Source organism: Eublepharis macularius, chromosome 1, assembly GCF_028583425.1.
Source record: "Eublepharis macularius isolate TG4126 chromosome 1, MPM_Emac_v1.0, whole genome shotgun sequence".
Classification (NCBI taxonomy): Eukaryota; Metazoa; Chordata; class Lepidosauria; order Squamata; family Eublepharidae; genus Eublepharis; species Eublepharis macularius.
In genome coordinates, this window is record NC_072790.1 from 116237330 (window position 1) to 116261734 (window position 24405).

Consider the following 24405-nt stretch of genomic DNA (forward strand, 5'->3'; position numbering starts at 1 on the left):
AAAGCATTTCTTTATAGAACAGAGCAAATCTGGAAAACAGTTTCCTTATCTCTGTATCCTCACTGAATAAAGGAATGAGGATGTCTAAATCTGCCATTAGCAGTAACTTCAAGGCATGCGTTATTAAAGCACACAAATTTCTAAAACTAGACATACCAGTTAGAATTACTACTCACTCAATATGAAGTGCTATATCAGCACAGCATTTGCCAGACGTGCTACAGTTAAGAGATTTGCAAAGCGGCTACTTGGTCATCTGTATCTACCTTTGTTAAACACTATAAGCTGAACACTTATGAACCAGCTGATGCAGCGTTTGGCAGAAGAGTATTACAAATTTTATGACCAGATGACAATGACCCATCCAGAAAATAGGGACACTGCTCTGGGAGGTCCCATCAAGATGTCCTCCGCCTCAGAGGGAGAACAGACCATTGGATACTCACCGCGAAGGGTCCTTCTCCTCTGAGGAAAGGAGGACATCTTGCCCCTCCCACAGTCATTGTCTTTTCACTCTCTTCTGCTTGACAAATTTACTTCCTGTCCTGATGTTTCCCCTTAACATGTTTGTTCTCACCTTTCTCCTTGTTATTCAATTCTGGAATGTTGTATTCATAATTGTGACGCTATAACTGCTTTTGGAGTTGCCAAAACTGAAAGAAAGGGTAACTCCCACTAGGAAGACAGGAAGTAGAAAACTTGTTTCTGCCTCCCTGACTAGAGGGTGGGAATCACCCATCAAGATGTCCTCCTTTCCTCAAAGGAGAAGGGCGCTTCACGGTGAGTATCCAATGGTACGTTCCTGCAGTCAGATTTTCATTATAAGTAAGTTGAATTGTCAGTATAGGGTTTGGCATCTGTAAAATATGTCCGTGAGAGCATGGAGCCTTCAAATAACTATGTAAAAAACAAAAAGGTTCACAAAATGATAGTGTATTTGTGTGAGAGAAGGAGGTGGTCTTGTTGGTAATCAGAGTCACTTGGATAGAAGAGTTGGCTAGATTAAGTTCATTAAGCCTCTAAAAAACATTAAAAATACATCAAACAAAAACCCCAGGTGCCACAAAATGATATGGGATTATTGAGGAGTGGGTTATATATTTTGGCAGTCCCGACCAGAAGCGTAGCTGCTTTGGGCCAGGGGCCACCTCCCCCAGCCCAGAGGAAGAAGAGATGCAGCATGCTGTTCCTGACAATCAGAGTTCTGGAGAGGGGTGGAGCCAAGTTCTTGAGAGGCAGCTCTGCCCAAGCCCTCCTCAGCAGTTTGCCTCACTCTCAGCCTGAGCAGTGCACACCTCAAGCTCTTTCAGCCGAGCTCCTCTGAGGCTGGTTTTACTGAAGGCCCTCAGAGCTAGGTGGCAGCAGCTGCTTTGGAGGAGCTGTGCTATTCTCCTGGTTGCTTCCTTCAAACTCCAGGATGAGAGCCAAGGCCCAGCGCCAGGCTCAGTGATTTGGCAGAGACTTTTTTTCTTATTTACATTTGGGGCCTGTAGTCTTATCAGTTGGGAGGGCTAAAGCAGGGTTAGACCTAGCCCCTGCAGGCCTCTAGTTTATCTAGGCTTTGCTCCCCCCCCCCCCCCACACACACACACTTCCACTTATTGGGAGAGAGTATTTCCAGTAGCAACAGCAAAGGCCTTACTGGAGGCCACAGGGATGGTTTTGAGGGGAAATGTAGGCAGCTTGGTGGAATGTTGGACAAGTGACAGTTGAAAAGTCCATTGGACAGCAGTCGGAGAGCCAAGCTGCAAGACCAGGAAACCTACATTTCCCATCAAAACTTGAGGGACGCTGACAAGTGTCCAACTAGTGTCAGGCATCACTTGTAGTTTAGCCCTGAGGGGTGAAAAGCAGCATATGAGGCATCATCATTCTTTCCCTTCCACCCTAGGTGCTTTTGCTAGCAAAAAAAGGTCATGTGGTAGGCTGTTTGTCTCACTGCCTTCCTCCACAGCCCTTTTCTGCTAGTAAAAGTACATGGGATGGAAGAGAGGGAATGGTGAAACCCCTCCTACTACCAGCCCCCCCCCCCAGACACATGCTATTTTTAAGGTAAGAGCAGAATTACATGTTAAAAGTGAGTTAGGTTGGGGTTTTCCTTGACCCAACTCATGTTTAACATCTTGTCTAATCAAACCCAGGAAGCAGTAAGAGAAACAGTGCGCCCCCATGGCCCTTTTCTACTAATGAAGGCATGTGGAGTTGAAGAGAGGGAATGATAAAGCCCCTCCTGTCACCACACCACACAGGAGCTTACTTGGCCCACGTACACTGATTTTAATGTGAGTGACAGGTCACATGTTAAACATGTTGAACCTCTGGTTTAATTAGACCCCTAGCATACCCTGCATATCAGCTGTAGGCTCAATGATGATAAGAAAACTAATGGCAACTGATAACAAAGGCTGAGGTTGAGGCTCAGTATTCAGATTTACAATAATTTAAAGTCCTCCTGCCTCTGGCAATAGTCTTTAGTTTGTAATTTAAATTAAGAATACTATACATTTATGTGCTGATCTATATTCTTCATGGTCTGTATTCCTCAGACTAAACACTGAAAAGGCAGCTGCTGTGTACACTTCTTAATTACTGAAAGGACTTAGACTTTAAAATAGAAATGTAATTTACGAAACAATACCCTGTTTCCTGACTCAAACAATCAATTTACCAGGGATTTTTCAAGATAGGAAAAAAATTCATATACAATGCAGGGGAAGGATAATATGAAAATATCCTTTAAAAAAACAAAATGACAGGAGAAAAGAAAACATCATGTGATTACCTAGGCAGCACTACTTTCCCTGCCTAGTTGTTGCAATGAAATTCCTAAGCAGCTGAAGGGAAGGACACACGACCACACAAAAATTCAAGCCATTTTAAAATTCCCAGGGGAAAAAACAAGCACCTCCCCCTGCTGAACACTCACAACTGTTGCTCGTAACTGGCCAGTCAATTATAATTCAAACCAAGTGAAACGTAGCTATCACTAGTTTTGAAAGGCCCTCTTTCACCGTATTTGTTAGTTGCATCCTCCAAATATATATTTGGAATAACCATCGTTCTTGAGAGTATTTTTTTGCAAATATAGATCAAGTTATGTACAATATGCATTTTTCCTAAGGAAATTGGAAAAACATTAAATAAAAATGTTTCATTTGCCCCAAACAATTTTAATACATTCTTTCATACCTTTGTTATCCATTTATTTTCAAGGCCTAAAACTATACTGGATTTATTATACAGAATAAATAAAAAAAACCTTTAAAAAATGAGGATGAAGTGCATGTATTTTAAAACTGGTTGCGTAGTAGTAGATTCCACTCAGACTATACTAAATGTTTTGCTATGATTGGCATGGTAACACAAGTGTAATTTTAGAAGTAAAATCTTATGTCTGCTTATTCTTCTATGTAGTGTCTCTTCTTGCAGTGAAAACAGAGCCTATGAACAACAATGAAACAACAACAACAAGTGGAGATGGATCTCTTGACACATTTACTGGGTCAGGTAAGGGCATAGTATGCTCATGATACTGTATTAATAATTCTTGAAGAGTATCTGAAATCTGTATTAATAGCACATTAGTTTATGTCAGCAATCCTTTGTAAAAACAAACAGTGGTGTTGGAAGGTGCTAACAGTCACAGATCTTTCCAGTTTGATCTCCCAGCACTTCTTTCTGACCTCAAGAAATTTTATTCTGGAGGTCACAAGACCCATATCAACGACTAGTGATGCCGGATGGGAGGCTGTGTAGTGATGGAAGAAGGGAATCAAATCACCCTTTCTGCCTCTTTTGTCAGCACATGTCCATTGACAAAAGAGGAGGAAGGTGAAAACCTCCCCACCTCCCCCACTGCAGTGTCTTGGCCTGCATAGTGCTAGACTGTGTGACCCCAAGAATCTCCTTTCCCAAGGCTGGAATGACTGTTGAGGGGAGGAAAACATGGGAATCCTACCTAATAAAAGCCACTTAAGTAAGAATATTCAAGATGCCTTAATGAAAACTGGTTGATTTGGAAGTTGTTAACTATGTTATATTCCCAGTCAGGGAAGGAGCCATATCTTATTGTTAGACCAACTACAATCCTCCACATCTACAGTTAAAATTATCTTGTTAGAACAGCTAGAAAATCCTCTAGTTGAAACATTAGAGAATTGCTGCCAGTCAGATTAGGCAGTAACTCTGGTCGATCTCATATAAAGCATCCTATTACATTTTGTTTCTGTTTACCAGAATTGAATTAAGGCCAGTATGATAAGAATTAAGAAACCATTTCCTAGTTTGTCAGAGGGTATTAAACTATGATGCCAGTGAAAACTGAGGGAGTAAAAATTAAATGTAGAGGTGCTTTACTGACACAAGCTACTTTGCAAGGTATAGAATGAAATCTGAAATATATACAAAAGTCAGAAGATTTAAGAAATTAAGTTTAGAGCACATAGGTGCTGAAGTCAGCTTTATTAGCAGCTACAAAATCTCTCCTCAGCTTTTTAGAATGAACTATACATTTATGTTGATAATATTGTGCTGTAGCTATACTGCTAGTTTGGGGGCAGCTATCAGGAGCATGTGACCCCAATATTACAGCAATTACACATGCTACCAATCCACTTCGGAGCACAATTCAAAGTATTGATTTTGGCTGTTAAAGCCCTACATGACTGGGGACTGGTGTTACTTGAAGTGGTCTCCTTGCATAAATATGATTTATAGGGGGGAATTAGCTAGCAAGGAAGACGGCTATATGAGAGGCGGTAACTGGAATCGAATCACCTTTGTCTGCAGGGTTCCAATCCCAATAAGCCAAGCGAGTCTGGTGCTTCAAATCAATCAATAATTTTTATTAAAGGACAGAACTTTATGCACATACACACCAATTACTGGGGGGAAATAATCACGCACACCCACACACACAAAGTCCTAGGAAATGTAGCTAGAGGTGTGGGAATAGAGCAAGAGGGAGTAATTATATCTACCTATCCTGGAGAAGGGGTCCAGTCCATAGGAGAGAAGCTTCAAACGTCCCACGTCGTCAGCCCAGAGAGAGAAATGTGGAACAGCGCTTGTGGATCCAGGAAAGCAAGCAAGCATGAACAGAGAGACTCAGGGAAGTGACCCTAAGGGAGAAGCCAGGAAGCTTGCACCATTTGATTGAGGCCAGGGCCTACCTTTATAGGTAAAATGTGCTCTGAGGTGGAGGAGAGTCCTCCTAGCAGTTAGGACTAAGACTCCAATGGTTAATTTCTGGGTTGGACAAAAGGCTTTAGTACTTTGATTAATGGCTGCCGGGGTGTATGAATAGGAAGGCAAACCTAGCCAGTTAGCTGGAAGAATACACCAGAGCTAGGCGGATAGTTTTAGGTGGGGAGTACAATATCCCAGGAACGGCTGTACATACTTATGAATGCCAATTGATCAGTTCCTCAATCACAGATAGGAGATCTCATCACGGGAGGAGGGAGAGGAATGTGCTAAGTGGGGGTGACTCTGCGAGACTTTTATCACTCTGGGCCTTCCGGAGCTTGGGAGGATAGCAAGACCAGTTGCATCACAATACCTCTGCATTCCAATGCGGCATTCCTTACATGCCTGGTTCTCCAGGGCAGGATCTGACAACAGCAAGGGCTCTCTGGTGGCTGTGCTGCAGCCATTTTAAACTCCAGAGGCTTGTACACTTTTAATATCATGAGCAGTCATATAAAAACTGCTATTAAAATGGTGGAGGCTAGGCTGACTGCTCACAATTGGGTATGTGAAGGACTTCCTTATATTCCTGAATAAGATCATGGGAAGAGGTCCTGCTGAGTGTTCCAGTTGCTAAAGCAGCTCACCTCGTGGGTACACAAGACAGGGTCTTTTAGGTGGCAGTCCTACAATCATGGAACAGTTTCCCAAAGGAGGTACCCCTGGCTCTCTCTCTCTGCCAGTTCTCAGGCCTGTGTTTGAATCAACACTGAATAACTCAAACAGAGTCCATCGGTCTCGTATTGTTTAAATAACTTTATGGTAAAGTGGCATGTGTTCGCTGTGAAGAAGCTGGGGCGAAATGAGCGGAACTGATTGCTGGCGGGCTCATTGCCAACTTTGGGAGCGCTCCGACAATTGGGGAGTGACTCCAGCCACCTGCAGCCATTTGGTTGCCAACAGTGGGAGAGCCCTGGAGCAGTGGGAGTATCCCAGGCATTCGACTTGTGAATGTAGCTATAAAGCTTAGAAACATCTTCAGGTGTTGTGGGCTCGTTAACACTGAGAGCGAAGAATTGCATTCCAATGTACATTTTTCACATACGGACTGAGCTCTAACATCTTTGAATTAGTTTTCTTCCTTGGATCTTACAAAACAGATTGAGGACTATGAGTATAATATAATTGAAAGGGATTATGAGTGTATATTGTATATGATTGGTGATTCACTGGTGTATAATTGCATATTACAAATATATTGCTATTTTGTGTATTAGTTGTATTGTATATTGCTAATGCAACACACCTGGTAGTGTGATAAGTAGTTTCTTGAGGGCTTTTTGTAGTACAGTTCTCAGAAGGCAGCTGATGATGGTTTTATTCAGAACTTTTTGTTTTATTGGCAGTCTGAAATTGTGTTTTTAAATATTGCTTTATTCATTTTATGATTGTATTTTTCAGCTTTGTTTTATTAATTTTATGCCTTATTTTTTTATATTGTAAGCTGCTTTGAGTTCCTGCAAGATGGAAAAGGTGGCTAATAAATGTTTTAAATAAATAAAAAAATAATAAATAAAGGTTAACACCAAAACTATTGCGTATTAAACTAAACAGACAATATCAGGACAGTTAAAATAGATAACCTTACTAAATATAATTAAAATAGGATTAAACCATTGTAAACATTTTACTTAATTTAAATGTGGCACATCCTACACAGAAAAAAAATACCGTACGTGGACAGAGCACTGCATTTGTTCATCATTTAATGATTTAATATAAAGTTTGATGTTAGGTGCTAATTCTGAGGAAGTCTTAAGTTTCCTATAACCTATTTTGTGGAAACCTTGACTGTGAGACCTATATTTGTAATGTTGTGATGCAGGATATTGAACAAAGAGCAGAAGTGAAGGGATCAAATGCGAAGAGATCAAATCAGAAAATGAGGAAGTACCTTAAACTGCTGTGTCGAAATCCTGATGATGATAAAAATCAATTGACTAATTAATTAGCTGATATTATAGGAGAAAATATTATATTAAAAGACAATATACAAACCTTTTACAAGAGAATACAAACTGATCACAGATAAATAAAGCTGGAAAACTCAGTTGTCAGGAGAATGGCTTGGGATGGGCAGCTTATGCTGATTGTCTGTCCCAGATGTCAGTAATTTTGCTTACCACCTTCCTTCGTAGCCATCCCTCCACTCATTCATTAGATTAATTACTATTCATTTCAGCATTTATTCTCCATCTCCCCATCTTATCATGTAGCCTGTGTGGTTTAATACATACCAATAGTGATCAAGAGGATTGTGAACCAGGAGGAGCCTGCCCCTTATCTTGTTATTACACAATAACTGTATTTCATGTTATAATAGAAAAGTTATATTAATTTGCTTTTTGCATGAGTTGAAGGATTTCCATACATCAAATTAGAGGTGTGATCTCTAAAAAAAATTCAGTTGATTCAGTTTGGTAATATCGAACTGGAAAAAAATTCAGTATTCCTGAATACTGAATTTATTCTACAGTTTAGTTCAGTAATACAGAGCAAATTCGATGAAATTTGGCCATTGTTTCCCATGGGAAACGCAGTTCAAAAATTTCCGGTGACCTGGGGTAGACGAAATTTCACCAGATTTGCAGGGGACCTACTCTTAACTGTCCTCTAATAACCCCCTCCCCCCCACATAGTTCATGAAGATTGGAACCCAGGGAGCCATTCTATACCCCACCCCAGGTGCCTCCAGCCATCTCCAATCTTCATTATTCTCTATCTGGAAAACTATGGGGGCTATCTAGGAGGCTGAGAGTGGCATTTTGCAAGCAAAATCCACTGAATTAGCAGTTGACCTACTCCTAACTATCCTCTAACGACCCCCTCCTCCCAAAGTTTCAAGGAGATTGGACCATAGAGGGTCATTTTATTGCCCCCCAAAGAAGGTGCCCCCATCCACCTCCAGTTTCCTTTATTTCCTATGGGGAAAACCTACAACTAGCCTATCTTTAAAAAAAAACTTTTTGAAAGTTCACAATGCATATTTTTAAGTTTGGTAATTTGGTAAAATTCGGTATTTTACCGAATTTTGAACTCAAATTGCACATCCCTATATCAGATGGCTGTAGTAGGAATATATTCTTGCACTCAGGTCTCCAAGTAACTCCAAGAAAGAATAATATATCCAGTAACACTAGTCAAACGTTCATTTCCTGTCGTCATAAAAAGAGTTGAATTTCTTTACAAAAAGTGTGATTATTCAAGATGTAAATAAATACAAAGCCATTTTTGAGCTTATATGGACAATTGTACTTAGCTTGCATTGTACTTATGTTGCATTGGAATGGATTTGTTTCTTCAGAACAGAATGGAGATTCTAAAATGGTTGCTAAATGTCAACTTATTGTATTTACAGTTTCACCCTAACGTTGTGTACTAGAAAATGATTAAAACTATTCCAAACTTTCCTTCATTACTTATACTTTGTGTTGGCCAAGAACCAAAGTGCTGTGAAGTTACAATATGCCCTCGCTTTTTGCAATTTGCAGTTCAGTTTCACTTATTCATGGCCTGCAGCCCAACCATGTATTGTGGCTGTTCCTGAGCCCAAACTACACATGCATTCAGTCAATATGCAGATAGTATGAGTGAGTACAAGCATGCTGTCTCACTCCCTGCCTCCTCACAGTCATCTCAACTCGATCAACCATCACAGTCCTAATGCCATGCCTAGCTGTTAATGATCTGCAGGGCTGCTGCAGCCACCAGCCTTGGATGGTTGATCTGACAGCTGCTGCTACACAGCTTCTCTGGTGGCTGCTGTAGGGCTTGGTGGTGCTGCATGTCTTATCAGGGCCCAGCAGTGATAGCCACTGCTGCATGACTCATCTGGGCTAGGTTGTGGTAAAGCTGTTATTAGACACAGGCAGGGTTCTGAAATGAGATCAAAGTCTTGAACTCACTCTGTAGGATTTTTGATGTTCCATGCCACACCAGGATCTGTGTTTAAAGCTACTTTGAATTCTAGAAATGCTTGTCATGAGGCTTTGGAAAATTCTGTTCAAGAAACTAGAGTCTAAAGGCTACTTCAGCACATTGAATTAGTTGTATGATTCTTATTGCTAGCCTGAAAAAGAATTGCTAGGCTGTTCATTACGTACTCCAATTCTGGAGGCTGATTGCTAGAACCATTATGGTATAATGAAGAAGAACTTACTTTGAAGTAAAATTATGATCGATTAGACTAAAGAAATTTTACTGCTACTCTGTGTACTACTTTAATCTTTTCAAAAGTGAATGAACAGCAGATGGCCTAATAAGTTTGCCTAGTATGGATTTGCTCCAAAGGGTTTGATTCAACATTTTCGTGTTCATATATTTAGAACACATCTGTCTTAGTTAAGACAGATGGTTAGACGAAAGAGAAACTTCGAAATTTTTGGAATCAGTCCAAGCTAGGCAGTACTCTTTAATAATTTTGAATAGGATATGATAATCATAATTTAGACTTGCTCAGAAAAAATACAGCTGTTCTTTGTACAGGCATGTATGCAATTGATGGCTACTGTACTTCAGCTGCTGATTGTTTCAGTATGAAATTAAAAGAACATGATTCTTCTGAAGAAGTAATGACTGTTTCCTGCCAATGGGGGTGTATGTGTGTAAAACATTTTGCTTTTTTATGTAGAGAGCTTTATTTGTGATGCTATCAAAATGAGCCAGGATCCAAAGGACCACAAAACTAGTTCCATGTGCCCAAGTAGACTTTTAGACTTTTTTTTTTAATTAGGCTTGTTAGTTCTAGACAGCACTGCAGTTCCTTGTCACCTCTTCTGATGTGAAACTATACTAAGTTTGAAAAAGTGTGTGTGGTATGGCATAGAAACCAACTGTCCAAAGGAAAAAGGTCACAAATTTCAATAGGGTAGTCCTTCGGAGAAGTGTAAGCAGCTTTGTTTCAAGGCCATAGTTTCTTTAGCCAGTCCTAAAATTCAAACGAAGCCATGCTGGAATGAAAACTCCAACTCAAGTTTGCTACCTACATAAAGTTTTCCTGGCATCCCAAGTTGCTTCAAGGTTCCCATGTGAACTTTACTATTCACTGCAGTGGTGGAGACATTCATGCATATAGTTGTGAATATGAATGTTCTTCTTTATTATATCCCTCACATCCTCAGGAGCTTCTTGTATGCATAGGACCTTTGTATTAAGGTAGGTGGCACCGGATTATAGACAAGCAATTTCAAATTTGGTCCATGTGAGAAATCAGGTTTCAGCAGGAAACCTGTGCTAAGTGTACAGTATTATCCTTTGGGTCTGTCTGACAATAACGGAGAGAGCTAGCTAAACAATGTAATTAGTAAAATGCATGGATTCCAAACAATACTCTTAAGAGATCCTCAGCAGCATCATGCACATGGGCTTTTGCAGTTCTTTGACTGAGGTCCTATATAGTAGAAAACTTTTTGACTCCCAAATGTTTACGTATATAAAACAACAAAGTTACTAGGCCCAATTTTTTTTTATCATACCACTACTCACACACCTAAATTAGTCATTTGTGGCCTACAAGCTAAAAAAAGAGCTAAGTTTTATAAAGCTTCTCTGCCTTCGAGCTCTTAACCAAAAATAAGCATTATAAAAAATCAAACAATAAAATAAAAGTTACCTACCATTAGTTGTTGTCAATTGGAAAAGAGCAAGAGTCCAGTAGCAGCTATAAGACTAACAAAATTAGTGGTAGGGTATGAGCTTCCATGAGCCACAGCTGATTTCTTCAGATACAGCTAGAATGTGAGTCCATTAATTCTTCGTTGAAGGGACTGGCCAGAAAAGGTCTTGAGTTGTGGGCTGTATGTGACCACCAATTGTGTTCTGGCCAGAATGACACCCAGGGACAGCTTGCTACAAGAAAAGCCCAAAGAAAATAACAGAACACCATTGGTGGTCACCTACAGCCCACAACTCAAACCAATCTAACTCATTATTAATGACCTACAACCTGTGCTGGAGTGTGACACTTTCTTCACACAGGCACTGGGGAACCGACCTTTTCTTACTTACAGACAGCTTGCTAACCTGAATCAACTACTCACCCACATTGATAAATTACTTAACACTAACATGGACTCTGGTACCAAGACCTGCAACAAACCAAGATGCCAACTTTGCTGTCATATCAATCCGAGCAACATCATCAGTAGACCCACCCAACAACATCAGCCGTACCATCTCAGGTTCATACTCCTGCTCATCCTCCGATGTGATTTACACCATCTCGTGTCAGCAGTGCCCTTCCGCTCTCTACGTTGGATAAACTGGCCAGTCCCTTTGACAAAGAATTAATGGACATAAGTCTGACATCAAGAACCAAAATATTCAAAAACCAATGGGGGAACATTTTAATCATCCAGAACATTTAGTTGCTGACCTAAAAGTAGCAGTTCTCCTGCAGAAGAATTTCAAAGAAAGATTAGAAGAAGAGACTGCTGAATTGCAACTGATAACGGACAAACAGATTTACTTAGAACACCAGGTTTTATTTCTTCAGATACTGTTATGCTAATATAGATTAAGATCATATGCCAATAATCAATACTGAACAATACTAGGCCTAGCTTCTATACTCTCTAGATGAACTTTTATACTTTGCATGAACTTTCAGTGTATTTTTTCTATGTATAAGGTAATTCAGCAGGTGTGCTTTCATCCTTTGACAATTAATTAAAATAGTGGACTCTACTGAGATTGGTGTTCCTCTATCAGAGATTCAACCAATGGTGATCGTCCAACTTAACTTTTCCTGACACTTGTTAGAGATTTGTAGTTTTGTTGTGCAGTTCAGATTATGACATAATTTTTTAACTAATTAGAAGGCTGTACTATGAAATTATGAATATTCAGTGAAGTGTCAAACCAATCAATATTTGTTTGTGCTATCATGTGAATAGACCCTAAATATTTACATATGATTAGGTATATAATTGCAAACACAGAAAGAATAAGCAGGGTACTGATGGAAGAAATCTCTTGGGAGAATCTAGGTGAGAACCTATTTCTACCTATGTATTTCATAGAAACTTTGAGCAATGTAAACTTAGGATTTATTGAGAAATGTTAGTGAACTTATTTCTTATTGCCTTTCTATGTTCTATTGTTATAGGATTCATATTAATAGCCATTTATATTTTGATTGCTTGCTTCATTAAAAACTAGGGTGTATTTTCAATAAAGTGAAATAAACTCTAGATTAGTGTCTGTGTGTTTGATAAGGAGTTGCAAAGCAATATTGAACCCTATATAAATAAATGTACTGATAAACAGCTGGTTCAAAGAACTTATCTGTTTGACAGGTCTAAAGACTAACTGTTTTCGGCTTCCCCGGAGAGAGATCCATCTTTCTCTTGGCAAGTTGAAACTTGGTTTTAGACACGGGAACTGACTCGTTACAATACTACTAAATATATTGCCGCTCCTGCAGCCTATTTTTACTTTCTTGAATCCAGTAACTCCAGAAGGGCATTTACTTTAGCTAGAAGTTTGACTCTACCCTCTGCACTTCTGGAAGGAAAGTTTAAAGCTGTCCCTTACTCTCTTAGGCTTTGTTCCTGTCCCCTAAGAGAAATTGACTCAATGGAGCACATCTTCTTTAACTGCCCAAGTCATAGTAAAATTAGAGCGGAAACCATCAGTCCATTAGTAGAAAGATTCCCTGGAAGTTACTATCTTTTGTCTGATCGGAATCACCAGACAACACGTCAAGTAGCAAGATTCTGTGCCCAGGTCTACAAGCAACGTAAATCGCATAAGGCAGACTGAATGTATTTTAACCTTTTAAACAACTAATTTATGATGATCTTATTTTTTTTAACTCTTATATTTATTCATTGTTCTTCCCCTGTATCCAGTCTCAACTGTTTTTAAACCCGGAAAACCCCCAACAACCATTGTTTTTAAACCGATTTGCAAATGGTTTTATATGTGCTGGTCGCAGACTGTAATAATAAACTTGACTTGACTTGACAACTGATAACAAAGCTCAAGACTATGCATCTACCTGGACTGAATTGAGACATTAACTTCCTGTCTCATTAGAATGCTAATCTCTCCTCACCCACTACCCCTCTGCATACCCCACCCTATTCAATCACACCTGCCTTTGTCATTTACCAGCTATTGTCATTCACCTTCTGTAATCACTCCTCTCTCCAAGATATAAGAACAGATGGACTCACATTCTAGCTGTATCTGAAGAAGTCAGCTGTGGCTCACGAAAGCTCATACCCTACCACTAATTTTGTTAGTCTTATAGCTGCTACTGGACTGTTGCTCTTTTCCACTGCTAAAACGGCTACCTATCTTGTTATCTATTATTATGCATGGTTATTTTCAAGTATTAGAGGTCTTTGCTCTGTTTTATATTATCATAGAACTTTTGATATTACTATAACTTGACATGTGTTGTGGCAACTGAGAAGATAACTAGTTATTTTTATGATTGAGAAAAGTACATGATTAATTTTTTTAAAGAGAAAGATTCTTAATGACTTTGTAACTAAATTTTCATTAAGAAAAAGCAGATCTACCGAAATGTAAACTTCTATTCCGAATACAAGCCACCAGTCAGCATTCGAAGTTTTTGATATACATGCATTTTTTTACCCTCCATAGTAGGAGCAACAAGTTTATAAATCTATTGGTGGAGCACCATACAAAGTTGTAGGGCTGTGTTTGGCTTGGTGAATCACAACTTGCAAATAAACCCTGCACTTCCACTGCATGTATGTATGTTGGTAAAATGTAGAACCCAACACTTCTAGTGTTTTCTGTTCATGTTACCTTTGACCAGAGAAATCACACTTCAATAAGATGTTTGATTTTATTTATAAAATACATTTTTGCTTGTAAATTTTAACTTCATTGGTCAATCCATTGATTCATTATGTGATTTATTTCTATTTTTCAGTAATAACAAGTAGTGGCTACAGTCCAAGATCTGTGCATCAGTACTCGCCTCAGCTATATCCCTCCAAGTTAGTGACCTTAAAAGTTGTTATTGTGTTATCTTCCATTTCAGGCCATTTATTTTGCATAAATATTTAATACAGCAAAAAAGTGAATGTTATTTGTTGCAATATAGAAAATGTATTTGTGTGTGTGTGTGTGTGTGTGTGTGTGTGTGTGTGTGTGTAGACTTAGATTAATTTCTAAATTAGGTTTGACTGCAATGTATATTTGCAAGGTAAGCTACAACCCATTTATGATTTAGATCAGAATATTTTTATAAAACCTATCTATTCCAGATGGTAGTTTAGGTTGATAATGCTAGTTAACTTGCTGTATTTTCAGTTTGGGTCTGTAAAAAAAAAGCCCTGGTATATCCATACAGTCATTGTCATTATCTATAAAATACTGGATTTACTTTAATAATGTACTAGTAATAATAATATATATATTACACTTTATATGATAAAAAATTATGACAGCAGCAAAAAACAGAAAATAAAGTGATTGGAAATGAATATCATATTGCCAGCACAATCCTGAGACGGGGGGCCAAAAGCGCTCAGGAAGGCAACGAAGAGTGATGTCAGTGTGTCCTGGACTTATGCTGGCATAAACAATGGAGCCCAGCCTCACCTGAAGGCGCCAGTTGTGGGCAGTGAGGGGAAGCGTAGGGTGAGTAGCGTGGCGGCTGCCATGTTTCCTGGCTGCGGGGCTCCCAGCGTTTGTTGCGGGTGCCTGTGCAGCTGCAGTTCAGACAGCTGGCCGGCCAATCACCGCTGGCCAGCTAGAAGCAGTCAGGGGCAAGGAGAGCCCCACAGACCTGGGAGGCAGGGCTTCCTCCCAGGTCTGTGGTGTGGGGCTTTAAGCAAGACTGCCCCTCCCCTCCATGGTGTTTCTGTTTGATGCCGGCCTGGGGGATGCCACTTGCTGTTCGCTGTCATTGCTAGCTCAGTGGACAGAGTGATGCAGCAACAGCTGATGAGCAGGGAATGAATGGAGGCAGTGGCTGACCGGCGGTGCGCGGAGGCAGCAGCTGACAAGCAGCAGTGACATTGGCCTTCCGCTCGTTCTGAGTGCTGCATGTCTGCGGGGGTTAAGCCTCGGTGTGCACCTCCAGGAGAGGCTACCTGGTAGCATGGAGGCAAGTGGAGGCATTGGCTGATGAGTGGCAGCGGTGTTGGCCTTCTGCTCGTTCTAGAGCAGTGCTTCTGCGGGGGCTCAGCCTCGGCGCGCACTCCAACACCCCAGCGCCTCCTGGAGAGACTTCTCGGCAGCACGGAGACGTACTCCAGGACCAGCAGGAGCCCTCCTGCAGCAGGCGGCTTGCACTGCTGCAGGGCAACAGCAGGGACATGAACCAGTAGGCCACATGCAGCTCCTGTGGACAGCTGAGTGTTGCTTCCCCCCCCCTTGCTCCCTTGCCCCAGGGTAACATTTACAGCCCAATGGGAGGAGGTCATGGGAGGAGCCAGTTGGTCATTGGGGCTACAGTTTACAGGGTTGCTGTCCTCCAAAGAAGGCAGCTTGGGTGGGTCCTGCCCCATCTGATGGAGTCTCTGCTGGGGCCAAGGCCACCACTAAGGCTGGCAAGTCCAGGCCCTGACCCCTTCCTCAATCAAAAAATGCTGGGGAACGCCAGGTCGAGAGCCATCCGGCCAGAGCCCCTTCTTTGCAGCAGGGACACGAGAGCTTGAAGCCTTTAGTTACTGCTCCTGCTTCAGGCAGTGATCACAGACGGGGCCCCAAATCCTTCAGCTCCTCCTGTAGGCCATCCAGTTAGCCAGGGATCGGGTTCAACCTCCAGGGATTTTCTCAGGCAGTGGAAATCCTCACTGAAAATGTCAAGCAACTGGGGGCCTTGGGGGGAGGGGTCAGCAGATGCTGTTCCTGATCCCATTGATGCACTCCCCATCATGGGAGAAGCAGGGCTGCCAGGGCGCCAGCACGGGTGCGCCAGCAGGCGGCATCCCCCTCCAGCAGCTCCAGCACAACTAGCAGCCCTGAACATGAGAGACAACCGGCACGGAAGAGGGGCCGTAACTCATGAAAGAAGGCCAGGAGGGGACGGCACCGTGAGGATACTTCAGACGGTGGGGGATGCTCAGGTGAGTCTTCTTCTGATGCCAGGTCTGGGGAGGATGACGAGGATGCCAATGTATCCCAGGCTTACGCTGGTGTAACCCCCCTTTGCCAGTGCAGTGCTGCTGTTGCCCTCTATTGGCACCCAGCCATGGTAGCGGGGCACCAGTATAACTGCAGCATAAGTCCTTCCACCGGCAGCCTGGGGGCAGGCTCAGGGGTGTGTGAGTTAGTTGGCTTCATAAACCGCTCCAGACCTGAGAACTACCCCTACTGTAGTGGAAAGTTACACCATGAAGAATGATAGCATAGCTCATAGGCGCCCATTATATGGGAAAATCGCTTGCCTTCCACCCACAGCCAGCCTCACCCAAGTGGTCCTGTGAAGCACAATATGCCAACCACCGCAGGGACCAATCAGCTCACACCCCCACAGCATCTTACTCTCCTTCCCCACACCCAATCAGCTCCCTTGACACCTACATAACCTCTGGCCAGGGTGCCCATGACCCCAGGTAAGTGGGAAGGCAACCAGAGACTCTTCTGGAAGCCTCCTGCTGTGGGGACTTAGAATGTGAGGCAGAAGAGGATGCTTGTGGAGGCGGGGCAAGAGTGCAAAGGGGGAACTTTGCGAAATATGGGGAGTGCTTTGCACTCACATATGGGAGGAGAGCTAAGTCCAGAATATCTGACTACCACCCAGGTTCCCTTGCAAGTTACCCATCTTCAGAGTCCCAGGTTCCCTTGCAGGTTACCTGACTCCTCACCCAAGGAGGGGTGAGGGTGCACTGACAGATAAGGGGGCTGTGGAGGCAATTGCCCCAGCTTGCTTGTGCAAACCAGCCTCCCCTCTACCCTCACCTGTACTCCCCAAATTTGGGGCCGTGTCCCCCCCCCCATGGCTAAGGTTCTCCTGAGGGGCACAGCCCCTGCCTGTGAGCCATCACAGCCCATGTCTGCCGCAGAGGCAGTCACCCATAGAGTTGCACTCAATACAGCTGTGGGGGGCTTCCAGCAGCCCATGATGTGGCTCTGTTGAGACTCCATTTGCTGGGTTCCTCCCTCTACAAGAGGAGAGAATGCAGCTGCAGGTCAGGGTGACTGGGTTATTGCTTTCATAATTCCTGCGCAATGGCAGTCACAGAATCCCATGACTGTCTCCCTCACAGGATCAGAACTCCAAGCTGCCACAGGAATGGAACAGCTAGATGTAGACAAGGAGCACCTTCTCGCTGGAGGGTCATCCCTCATCTGTTTGTTGGCAACACCTGTGATGAAAGAGCCACTGCCGCTGCCCCTGGCTATGGACACCCTCCCAGGATGTGGCAGACCTGGCCATGGCTTGCATGAGAACAGCCCCTCACCACATGTGTGTCTTGTTTTCCTTTCAGGCTAGTCACAACCCTTCAGAGAGACTGAGGAGCATGGCCGTTCCAGCCCCTAGTAATCCTTCTTGACTGCCATCCAAGCCAGCGGGTTCCCCAGGCAGCTCGCGAGTCTACCCCACTCCTGAGAGAGCAGCCCGAGGAATGCCCCTCCTGGCTTGACTGCTGCACTAACAGGCACAGTTGGCAACATGAATCCAGACTTCTTCACTTTTGGCAGTTCAATAAAGTCTGTGCCAAACAACCACTCTCCCCCTGTATGTTTGCTTGCCTCTGCGTAACAGTAGTTCCCCTCCAAATCTCTGTAGGGCTGCCCTTTCAAACTTCCCAACGAATGGTCTCTGGCTGTGGGTTGGGGCGGATGGGGTGGCCCAGAAGAGGCTCCAGGTGTCCTCGTGCCTTTGTATGGCTCCACTGCCAAAAGGAGCAGGTGTCCAGTGGCATCTTAGAGGCTCCAGACCCAGCCAGTTTCTCTCACTCCTTCCCCCCACTCAGATTCACAGCAGGTAGCAGTGTGAGACAGAGTGTTGCCTGTGTGTGGTGGTGGGGACCCATGTCAGACTCTTATCCTCTGACACAGCTGCTGGCATCTGATAAGCCAGGCAGAAGACCACTGCATGTGGGGAGTATGGTTGATGCTGGGGGTGGGGAGGTGGAGCAATGTGCTGGGGTCTCTGGGGCTTCTCCCCCACGAGGCCTGACCACTCTCCCTTTTGCTGTTAGAGGAGACAGGAATGGACCTCGGGAATAATGTGCTGGGGATACAACCCCAGAGCAGTGTCTCTGGTCCCGCAGGCCATCATTCCACTTTGGGGTCCATCATCCTGGGACCGGAGTATGGCTCTTGAGGTCCACCCCGCTTTCCCCTTGTGTCTGTTCGATGCAGTGATGTGCTTCAATGGAGCCGCTGCAAGTCAATAAGCATTCATGGTTCCCATCACTCCCAATGAGCCTTCCAGCCTCTCCCATGGTTTTTAATGGGCATTTGTTCCGGAACTTGCCCCTGCTTGCCTCTATGGAGCTGCTTCTCCTAGACTTGGAAGGCTGATCTTGTGCACTGGGTGCTGCTGTTCTGGTCTTACTCTTCCTGGAGAGGGTGCATGTTTCTTAGGGCAGTAGCAGCAGGAGGGAGTTTGCAAACACATGCTACATCAGCTCCCCCTCTGGCCACTGCACGAATGGATGCAGCTCTCGTCCCCAGTACGTGGCCAGACACCCTCTTCACTCTTGACAGTTCAATAAAATTTATGTTAAGCAACCACTTCTTCCCTGCCTCTTAGTTCCTCCGTGACTGACAGTCTCTCCCCCTCTCTTCTGGGATAGCCCCTCAGCACAGCCACAGGGATGGTCCCCAGTCCTGGGCTGCCAGGCAAGCACCGGCCTAGGTACCCCCCAGGTGCCATTCACCGTTTAGTGGCCGCTGCATCAGAGTCACTCATGCACCTGCTCACACATCGCTGCGCCCTTGTCACTACACTCGCCTGCTGGCTTGGGTGAGGCAGAGCTGGGGTCCCATCCCAGACCTCTTCTCCTGGAGCTTCAGTTGGGGGCAGTGAAAGGTGCTGCCGGGTTGCAATGTTATGGATCATGACACAGACAATCACAAGTTTTGTGACTGCCAGGGGCTGCCCGTATGGTACAGGCATCGAAACCACATCTTCAGCTGCTCTAATGCCTTCTCGATGACCATGCACATGCCCCGGTGAGCTTGGTTGCAGGCAGCAGTCTGCCAGCTTGTCCAACTGATACGGGTACAGGAGGAGCGACTAGCTCCAGTCATGTGCCTAAGTAGGGAAGCTGTCAGTGCCTACTACCCGTGGAACACCCCCCCCCCCCCCGGCCATCTACCCTGCAGCCAGTTCTTGCCATCTGGCCAAGTGGCAAGGAGTCAGTTAAGGCTGGACACAGCAAAGATCTGGGCATCATGGATGCTCCTGGGGAACTTAGCCACGAGGTTTGTGAGGATGCCTTGCTGGTCGCACACAGCCTGAACATTGGTGCTGTGGAAGCGGTGGTGATTCTTGTAAACCTGTGGCTTCTCTCTGGGGGCACAGAGGGTGATTTGCGTGCAGTCCACTGTGCCTATAGCATTCAGGAACCCTGTGAGGGCTCAAACCTGACCCGGATGAGGGCCAGCTTGGTCTCCTCTGTGAGGAAGTGCACATGCTCCCGGAGGCAACCAAGCATGCCATCTAGGAAGTTGTAGAGACAATGGCTTGCAGAGGATTGGGAGACCTCCAGGACTTTGGCCACCACACCTTGGAATGAGCTGATGTCCTGGAGATGGAGTGTAAGCAGCACCTTCTGCAGGACAGGAATGGTCCTGGAGGCTGGAGCTCACCCCTGGAGTGCCAGCCCAAGCTGCTCACATAGGTCCTGGATGGCTGCCCTATAGAGGCTGAAATAGTCAAGGCAGGTGCTGTCTGTGACCTGGAGGGTGCAGGTGCACTCCCACTATTGCCTGGCACTGGGCCTCCTTTGGTGTCAATGTACCACCCAATCATACAGTGCCAGCAGGAGGTGGAGTAGGCAGATGCCTGGGACCAGGGTTGGCAGGAGTAGGCACCAGATGAGGTCTTCTTGCATGGCAGCTGCAGGGGGAGGGCAGGGTTAATGGGGGAAAGTGGGGTCCGCATTTCATCTGTCCTGGAGCCCAATATCTACTCTGTCCACATGGCCCGTGACCTGAAACCTGCTAGTGGCTTCCAGCTTCTTGGTGTCCATCCTGTGGTTTGCCGGCCAGGGGCAGAGGAGATGTTCCTCTCTCTGAGCTTTCCCATGCTGCATGGCCTCGCCTCTTCATTCCTCTGGGTGTGGCATGGCCACAGTGCCCCAGAGGAGTGGCAGCCAGTGACAGGTAAACTGGACTGAGGCCGAGAAGGTGCTCCTCTACAACCTGGTGGTGGAGCACGCCGGTATCACTCTTATCCCAGCCAGGGGCGCTTTGGCCACCAGTTCCCATCAAGCCTTTTGGTACATGGTATTGGAGCAGGTGTCAGCCCTGGGGCATGCCACATGGATGGAGCTGTCCACCATGAAGCACTGGAATGACTTCTTCAGGCTAGCTTGGAAGCATGTGCACACCCTCATCGCTGTGAGCACCCCATACAAGTGGGCAGTGCATGAGGGTTTGCCCAGAATGGAGGCGATCATGCGTGTGGTGATCCCTCCTGGCATGATGGTCTGCCTCAGTATCGAGGTCCTAACTGGTGAACTCACGATGGAGGTGGGGAGCAGTACAGATTGGGCTGGACAAGGGGCCTGGGATGGGGCCAGCGCTTCTCTCTGGCCACTAGTGCCATCCCTTCTCTTGTGTAGGTAAACCGCTCCGGGGCTGTTGGGGGCCGCAGCCAAGAAGGCCGCAGGGAAAGGGTCCACTCCACCACTGGACCTGGATTTGAGCCACGAGGAGGGGAGTCGGAAGTGGAGCTGGCCAATGCACTGGATGACCCTGGCCCTCGGAGAGTGGACATGGCATGTGCTAGGGCTGAGAGGACAGGTGGCCTCTTGGGGCTCGGCTGGCATGCCCAGGACCCAAATGTCCAGCCTGACCAGCTGGTTTGTCCCCACCGGGGCTGATTGTATGCTGGCAATCTCTGCTGAAGTGTTGGCGGATTTTCAAGCCATGACCTCCTTGTGACAGGCACGACGGTAGGAATGGCTGTTTTCCAGACTCTGCATTGCTGGGACTCCAGAGCTGGTGACCACGGGGTATTCCATGCCTCAGGTGTTGGTAGCCAGTGAGGATCATGGCCCACGCTTTGGCTGTGCCATTGCTTGCCACTTGCATGCTTGTCATGGGAGCCAGGCTGCCATTAGAGGGTGCTGGTGGGGTCATCAGGTGAATGACGGGGTTTTCAGGTGTTTTCAGCAGTGGCTGTGCCAGGCTTGGCTGCCAGCACAGCTCTCCCATCAAAGTCTTTAGGGTTTGAACGAGTGGTGCTGCAGGTATGCCTGTGTGTGGCCACTGCCACTACAGGCCTCAGGATTTAGCTGCCCATTGTGAATTTTGATTGTCACGTTTTATTCAAATCCACTCTTTAGAGTCTTTATTTTCAATTCTTGGTTCGTTAATTTATTAAACCAATCAAGATAAAATGTATACTTCAATTTTTTTTACTGTAACTTTTAATAGAAAATTATGGGCTTCTTTGTTGAAATGCTTCAGTTTTTGATACTCTCTGTGGTCTCATTTTATATTGATTTGAGTTAGAGATGACAGTCTTGATGCATGTAGCACAAATACAATAGGCTGATAACTCAGTAACCCTGTCTTGATCTTGCGGACATGGAAGTGCTATTCTGACATTGATTCTGTCCCATAAGTGGTGAGATTGAGAACGAGCCTGAGGTTCATGACTCGTGGGAGCGAGGTAGATCTAGCCCCACGATGTCAAAGAAGGAGTGGCAAACTGCGCTGGAAAACTTGGACAAAAAAGTTTCGGAAGGAAATAAAGAGCTTAAAGAAATGATGCAAGAGAACTTCAAAGATTTTAAAGAGGCACTCAAATCGGAGATGGCAGAACTCACAAAGAAAATTGATCAAGTACAGAACGAACTGCAAGCTACACAGCAGAGAGTAAATGTAGTAGAGAATACAGTTGACACCTTAGCAGACGTGCAGAGAACAGAGATGAGAGGAATGAAGGGAAGAATGGCCGTAGCTGAATGTAAACAAATGGAAAAACAACTTAGAATGTGCAGAATTCCGGAGATTACAGAAAAATCAGCCCAAGAACAGATTTCAGAAATTTTGGCAGGCTACCTGGGAAGAGAGGAAGAAGGGATTGCAGCTCTCCTGGACGTGGCATACAGAATTAATTCAAAATTTGCAGCACAGAGGAAGTTACCAAGAGATATGATTGTGCAATTTACGACCAGAAGTATAAGAGAGACAATTGTAAGCCAACAATTCCAAGAACCACTAGAAGTCGATGGGAAGGTGGTGAGAATCATGAAAGAATTGCCCAGATCGGTGTTGGTGGAGCGGAAAAAATACAGAGAGCTGGTCCAAATGTTAAAGGACTTGAAAATTAGATATAGATGGGAAATACCGGAAGGACTGGCATTTGAATTTGGTGGAACAAGGAAGAACATTAGATCTGGCCATGAGATGGAAGTTTTTATTAGGGACAATGAAAAGGACTTACCAAAAAGTACAAGAATGTAACCATGGAGTGTAAAATTATATCTTGGAATGTAAATGGACTAAATTCACCTTGTAAACGTAAGGCTATTTTCCATTGGCTTCTAAAACAAAAATGTAATATAGTATGCTTGCAAGAGACACACATTAGAAAACAGGACTTAAAGTATTTAAAATTGGCAAAACTGGGAAATGAATTTGCAGCTGCCTCCAAAAAGAAGAGAGGAGTTGCACTGTACATAAAGGAGGAGCTGCAGCCAAAACTAGTTTTAAGCGATGTAGAAGCCAGATATCTAGCGGTGGAAACAATTTGGAACTCAAAAAAGATTTTGGTGATTGGAATTTATGCACCGAACGTCGCAAAAGAAAACTTTTTTAAGGACTTGCAAGGACAACTAGAAGAGTTGACTTATGACCAAATAATTATGGCGGGCAACTTTAACGGAGTTACAAGCTTGGAAGAAGACAAGAAATCTAAAATTGCACAGAAAAAAAGAGGACTTTTGCCAAAGTCATTTTTTGCGATCAAAGAGCAAGAAAGTCTGGAGGATGTATGGAGGAGACAAAATCCTAAAAATAGACAATATACTTTTTACTCTGCAAGACATTTTACTCTATCAAGAATTGATATGATCTGGGCTTCCAAAGAATTGACGTTGTGGACTAGAGATGTGGAGATTATGCCTAAGGTAAGCTCAGATCATAACCCAATTATGTGGAGATTCGGAAAAAATATTAAAAAAGAGGATGGAGGATAAATGAAGACTTGCTGCAGATAGAAGACAATATGGCCTTGCTGCGAAAGGAGACCAAGTTCTTTATACAATACAACATAAATAAGGATGTATCAACTCACAAGGTATGGGACACCTACAAAGCGGTAATTAGAGGAATACTGATGGACTTAAACGGCGGAAGAGATAGAAGGAGAAAAGAAGAAAAAAGAAAGGAAATAATGGAAAAAATTAAAGCCAAAGAGATGCAACTTAAGAAAAGACCAGGGAAGAAGCGAATATATCAGGATATAAAAATATTGCAGGAGCAATTGACGGCAATGAACAACAAAGAATTGGAGTGGAATTTGAAAAAAAATGAACCAAAAAACATTTGAAGGTGCAAATAAACCTGGCAAATACCTAGCTTGGCAATTGAAAAAGAAAAAAGAGAAGAAAACTATAATTAAAATCCAAGAGGAAGATAGAATATTATTGGACCAAACAGCCATCAGTAAAGCCTTCTATAAATTTTATGCAAAACTGTACCAGAAAAAAGACGTGAACGGGTTCAATAGAGGAATACCTGGAGAAAATGAAACTACCAACGATGTTGGAGGAATGGAAAGAAAAATTAAACAGAGAAGTGACAGAGGAAGAAATAAAAGAGGCCATCCAATCAACGAAATTGGGGAAAGCACCGGGACCGGATGGACTAACAGCAAAGTTCTATAAAGTGATGGCTAATGAATTGGCACCTTTGTTGAGAGAGGTAATGAATGAAACTATGCAAGGCCAAAAAATTCCTGATTCATGGAACGAAGCTAACATATCACTGATTCCGAAAGATGGACTGGACTTGACCAATGTTAAAAATTATAGGCCA

General features: G+C 44.0%; 1 protein-coding gene across 1 annotated transcript in view; it reads left to right on the forward strand.

Moving 5' to 3' along the window:
* Nucleotides 1–24405, forward strand: part of EYA4 (EYA transcriptional coactivator and phosphatase 4) — a 236115-nt gene that overhangs the window by 129122 nt on the left and 82588 nt on the right. Inside the window, exons 6-7 of the mRNA XM_054978088.1 lie at nucleotides 3415–3507; nucleotides 14156–14222. Coding sequence (XP_054834063.1) covers nucleotides 3415–3507; nucleotides 14156–14222 — 160 coding nt within the window. The remainder of the gene's footprint in view (nucleotides 1–3414; nucleotides 3508–14155; nucleotides 14223–24405) is intronic.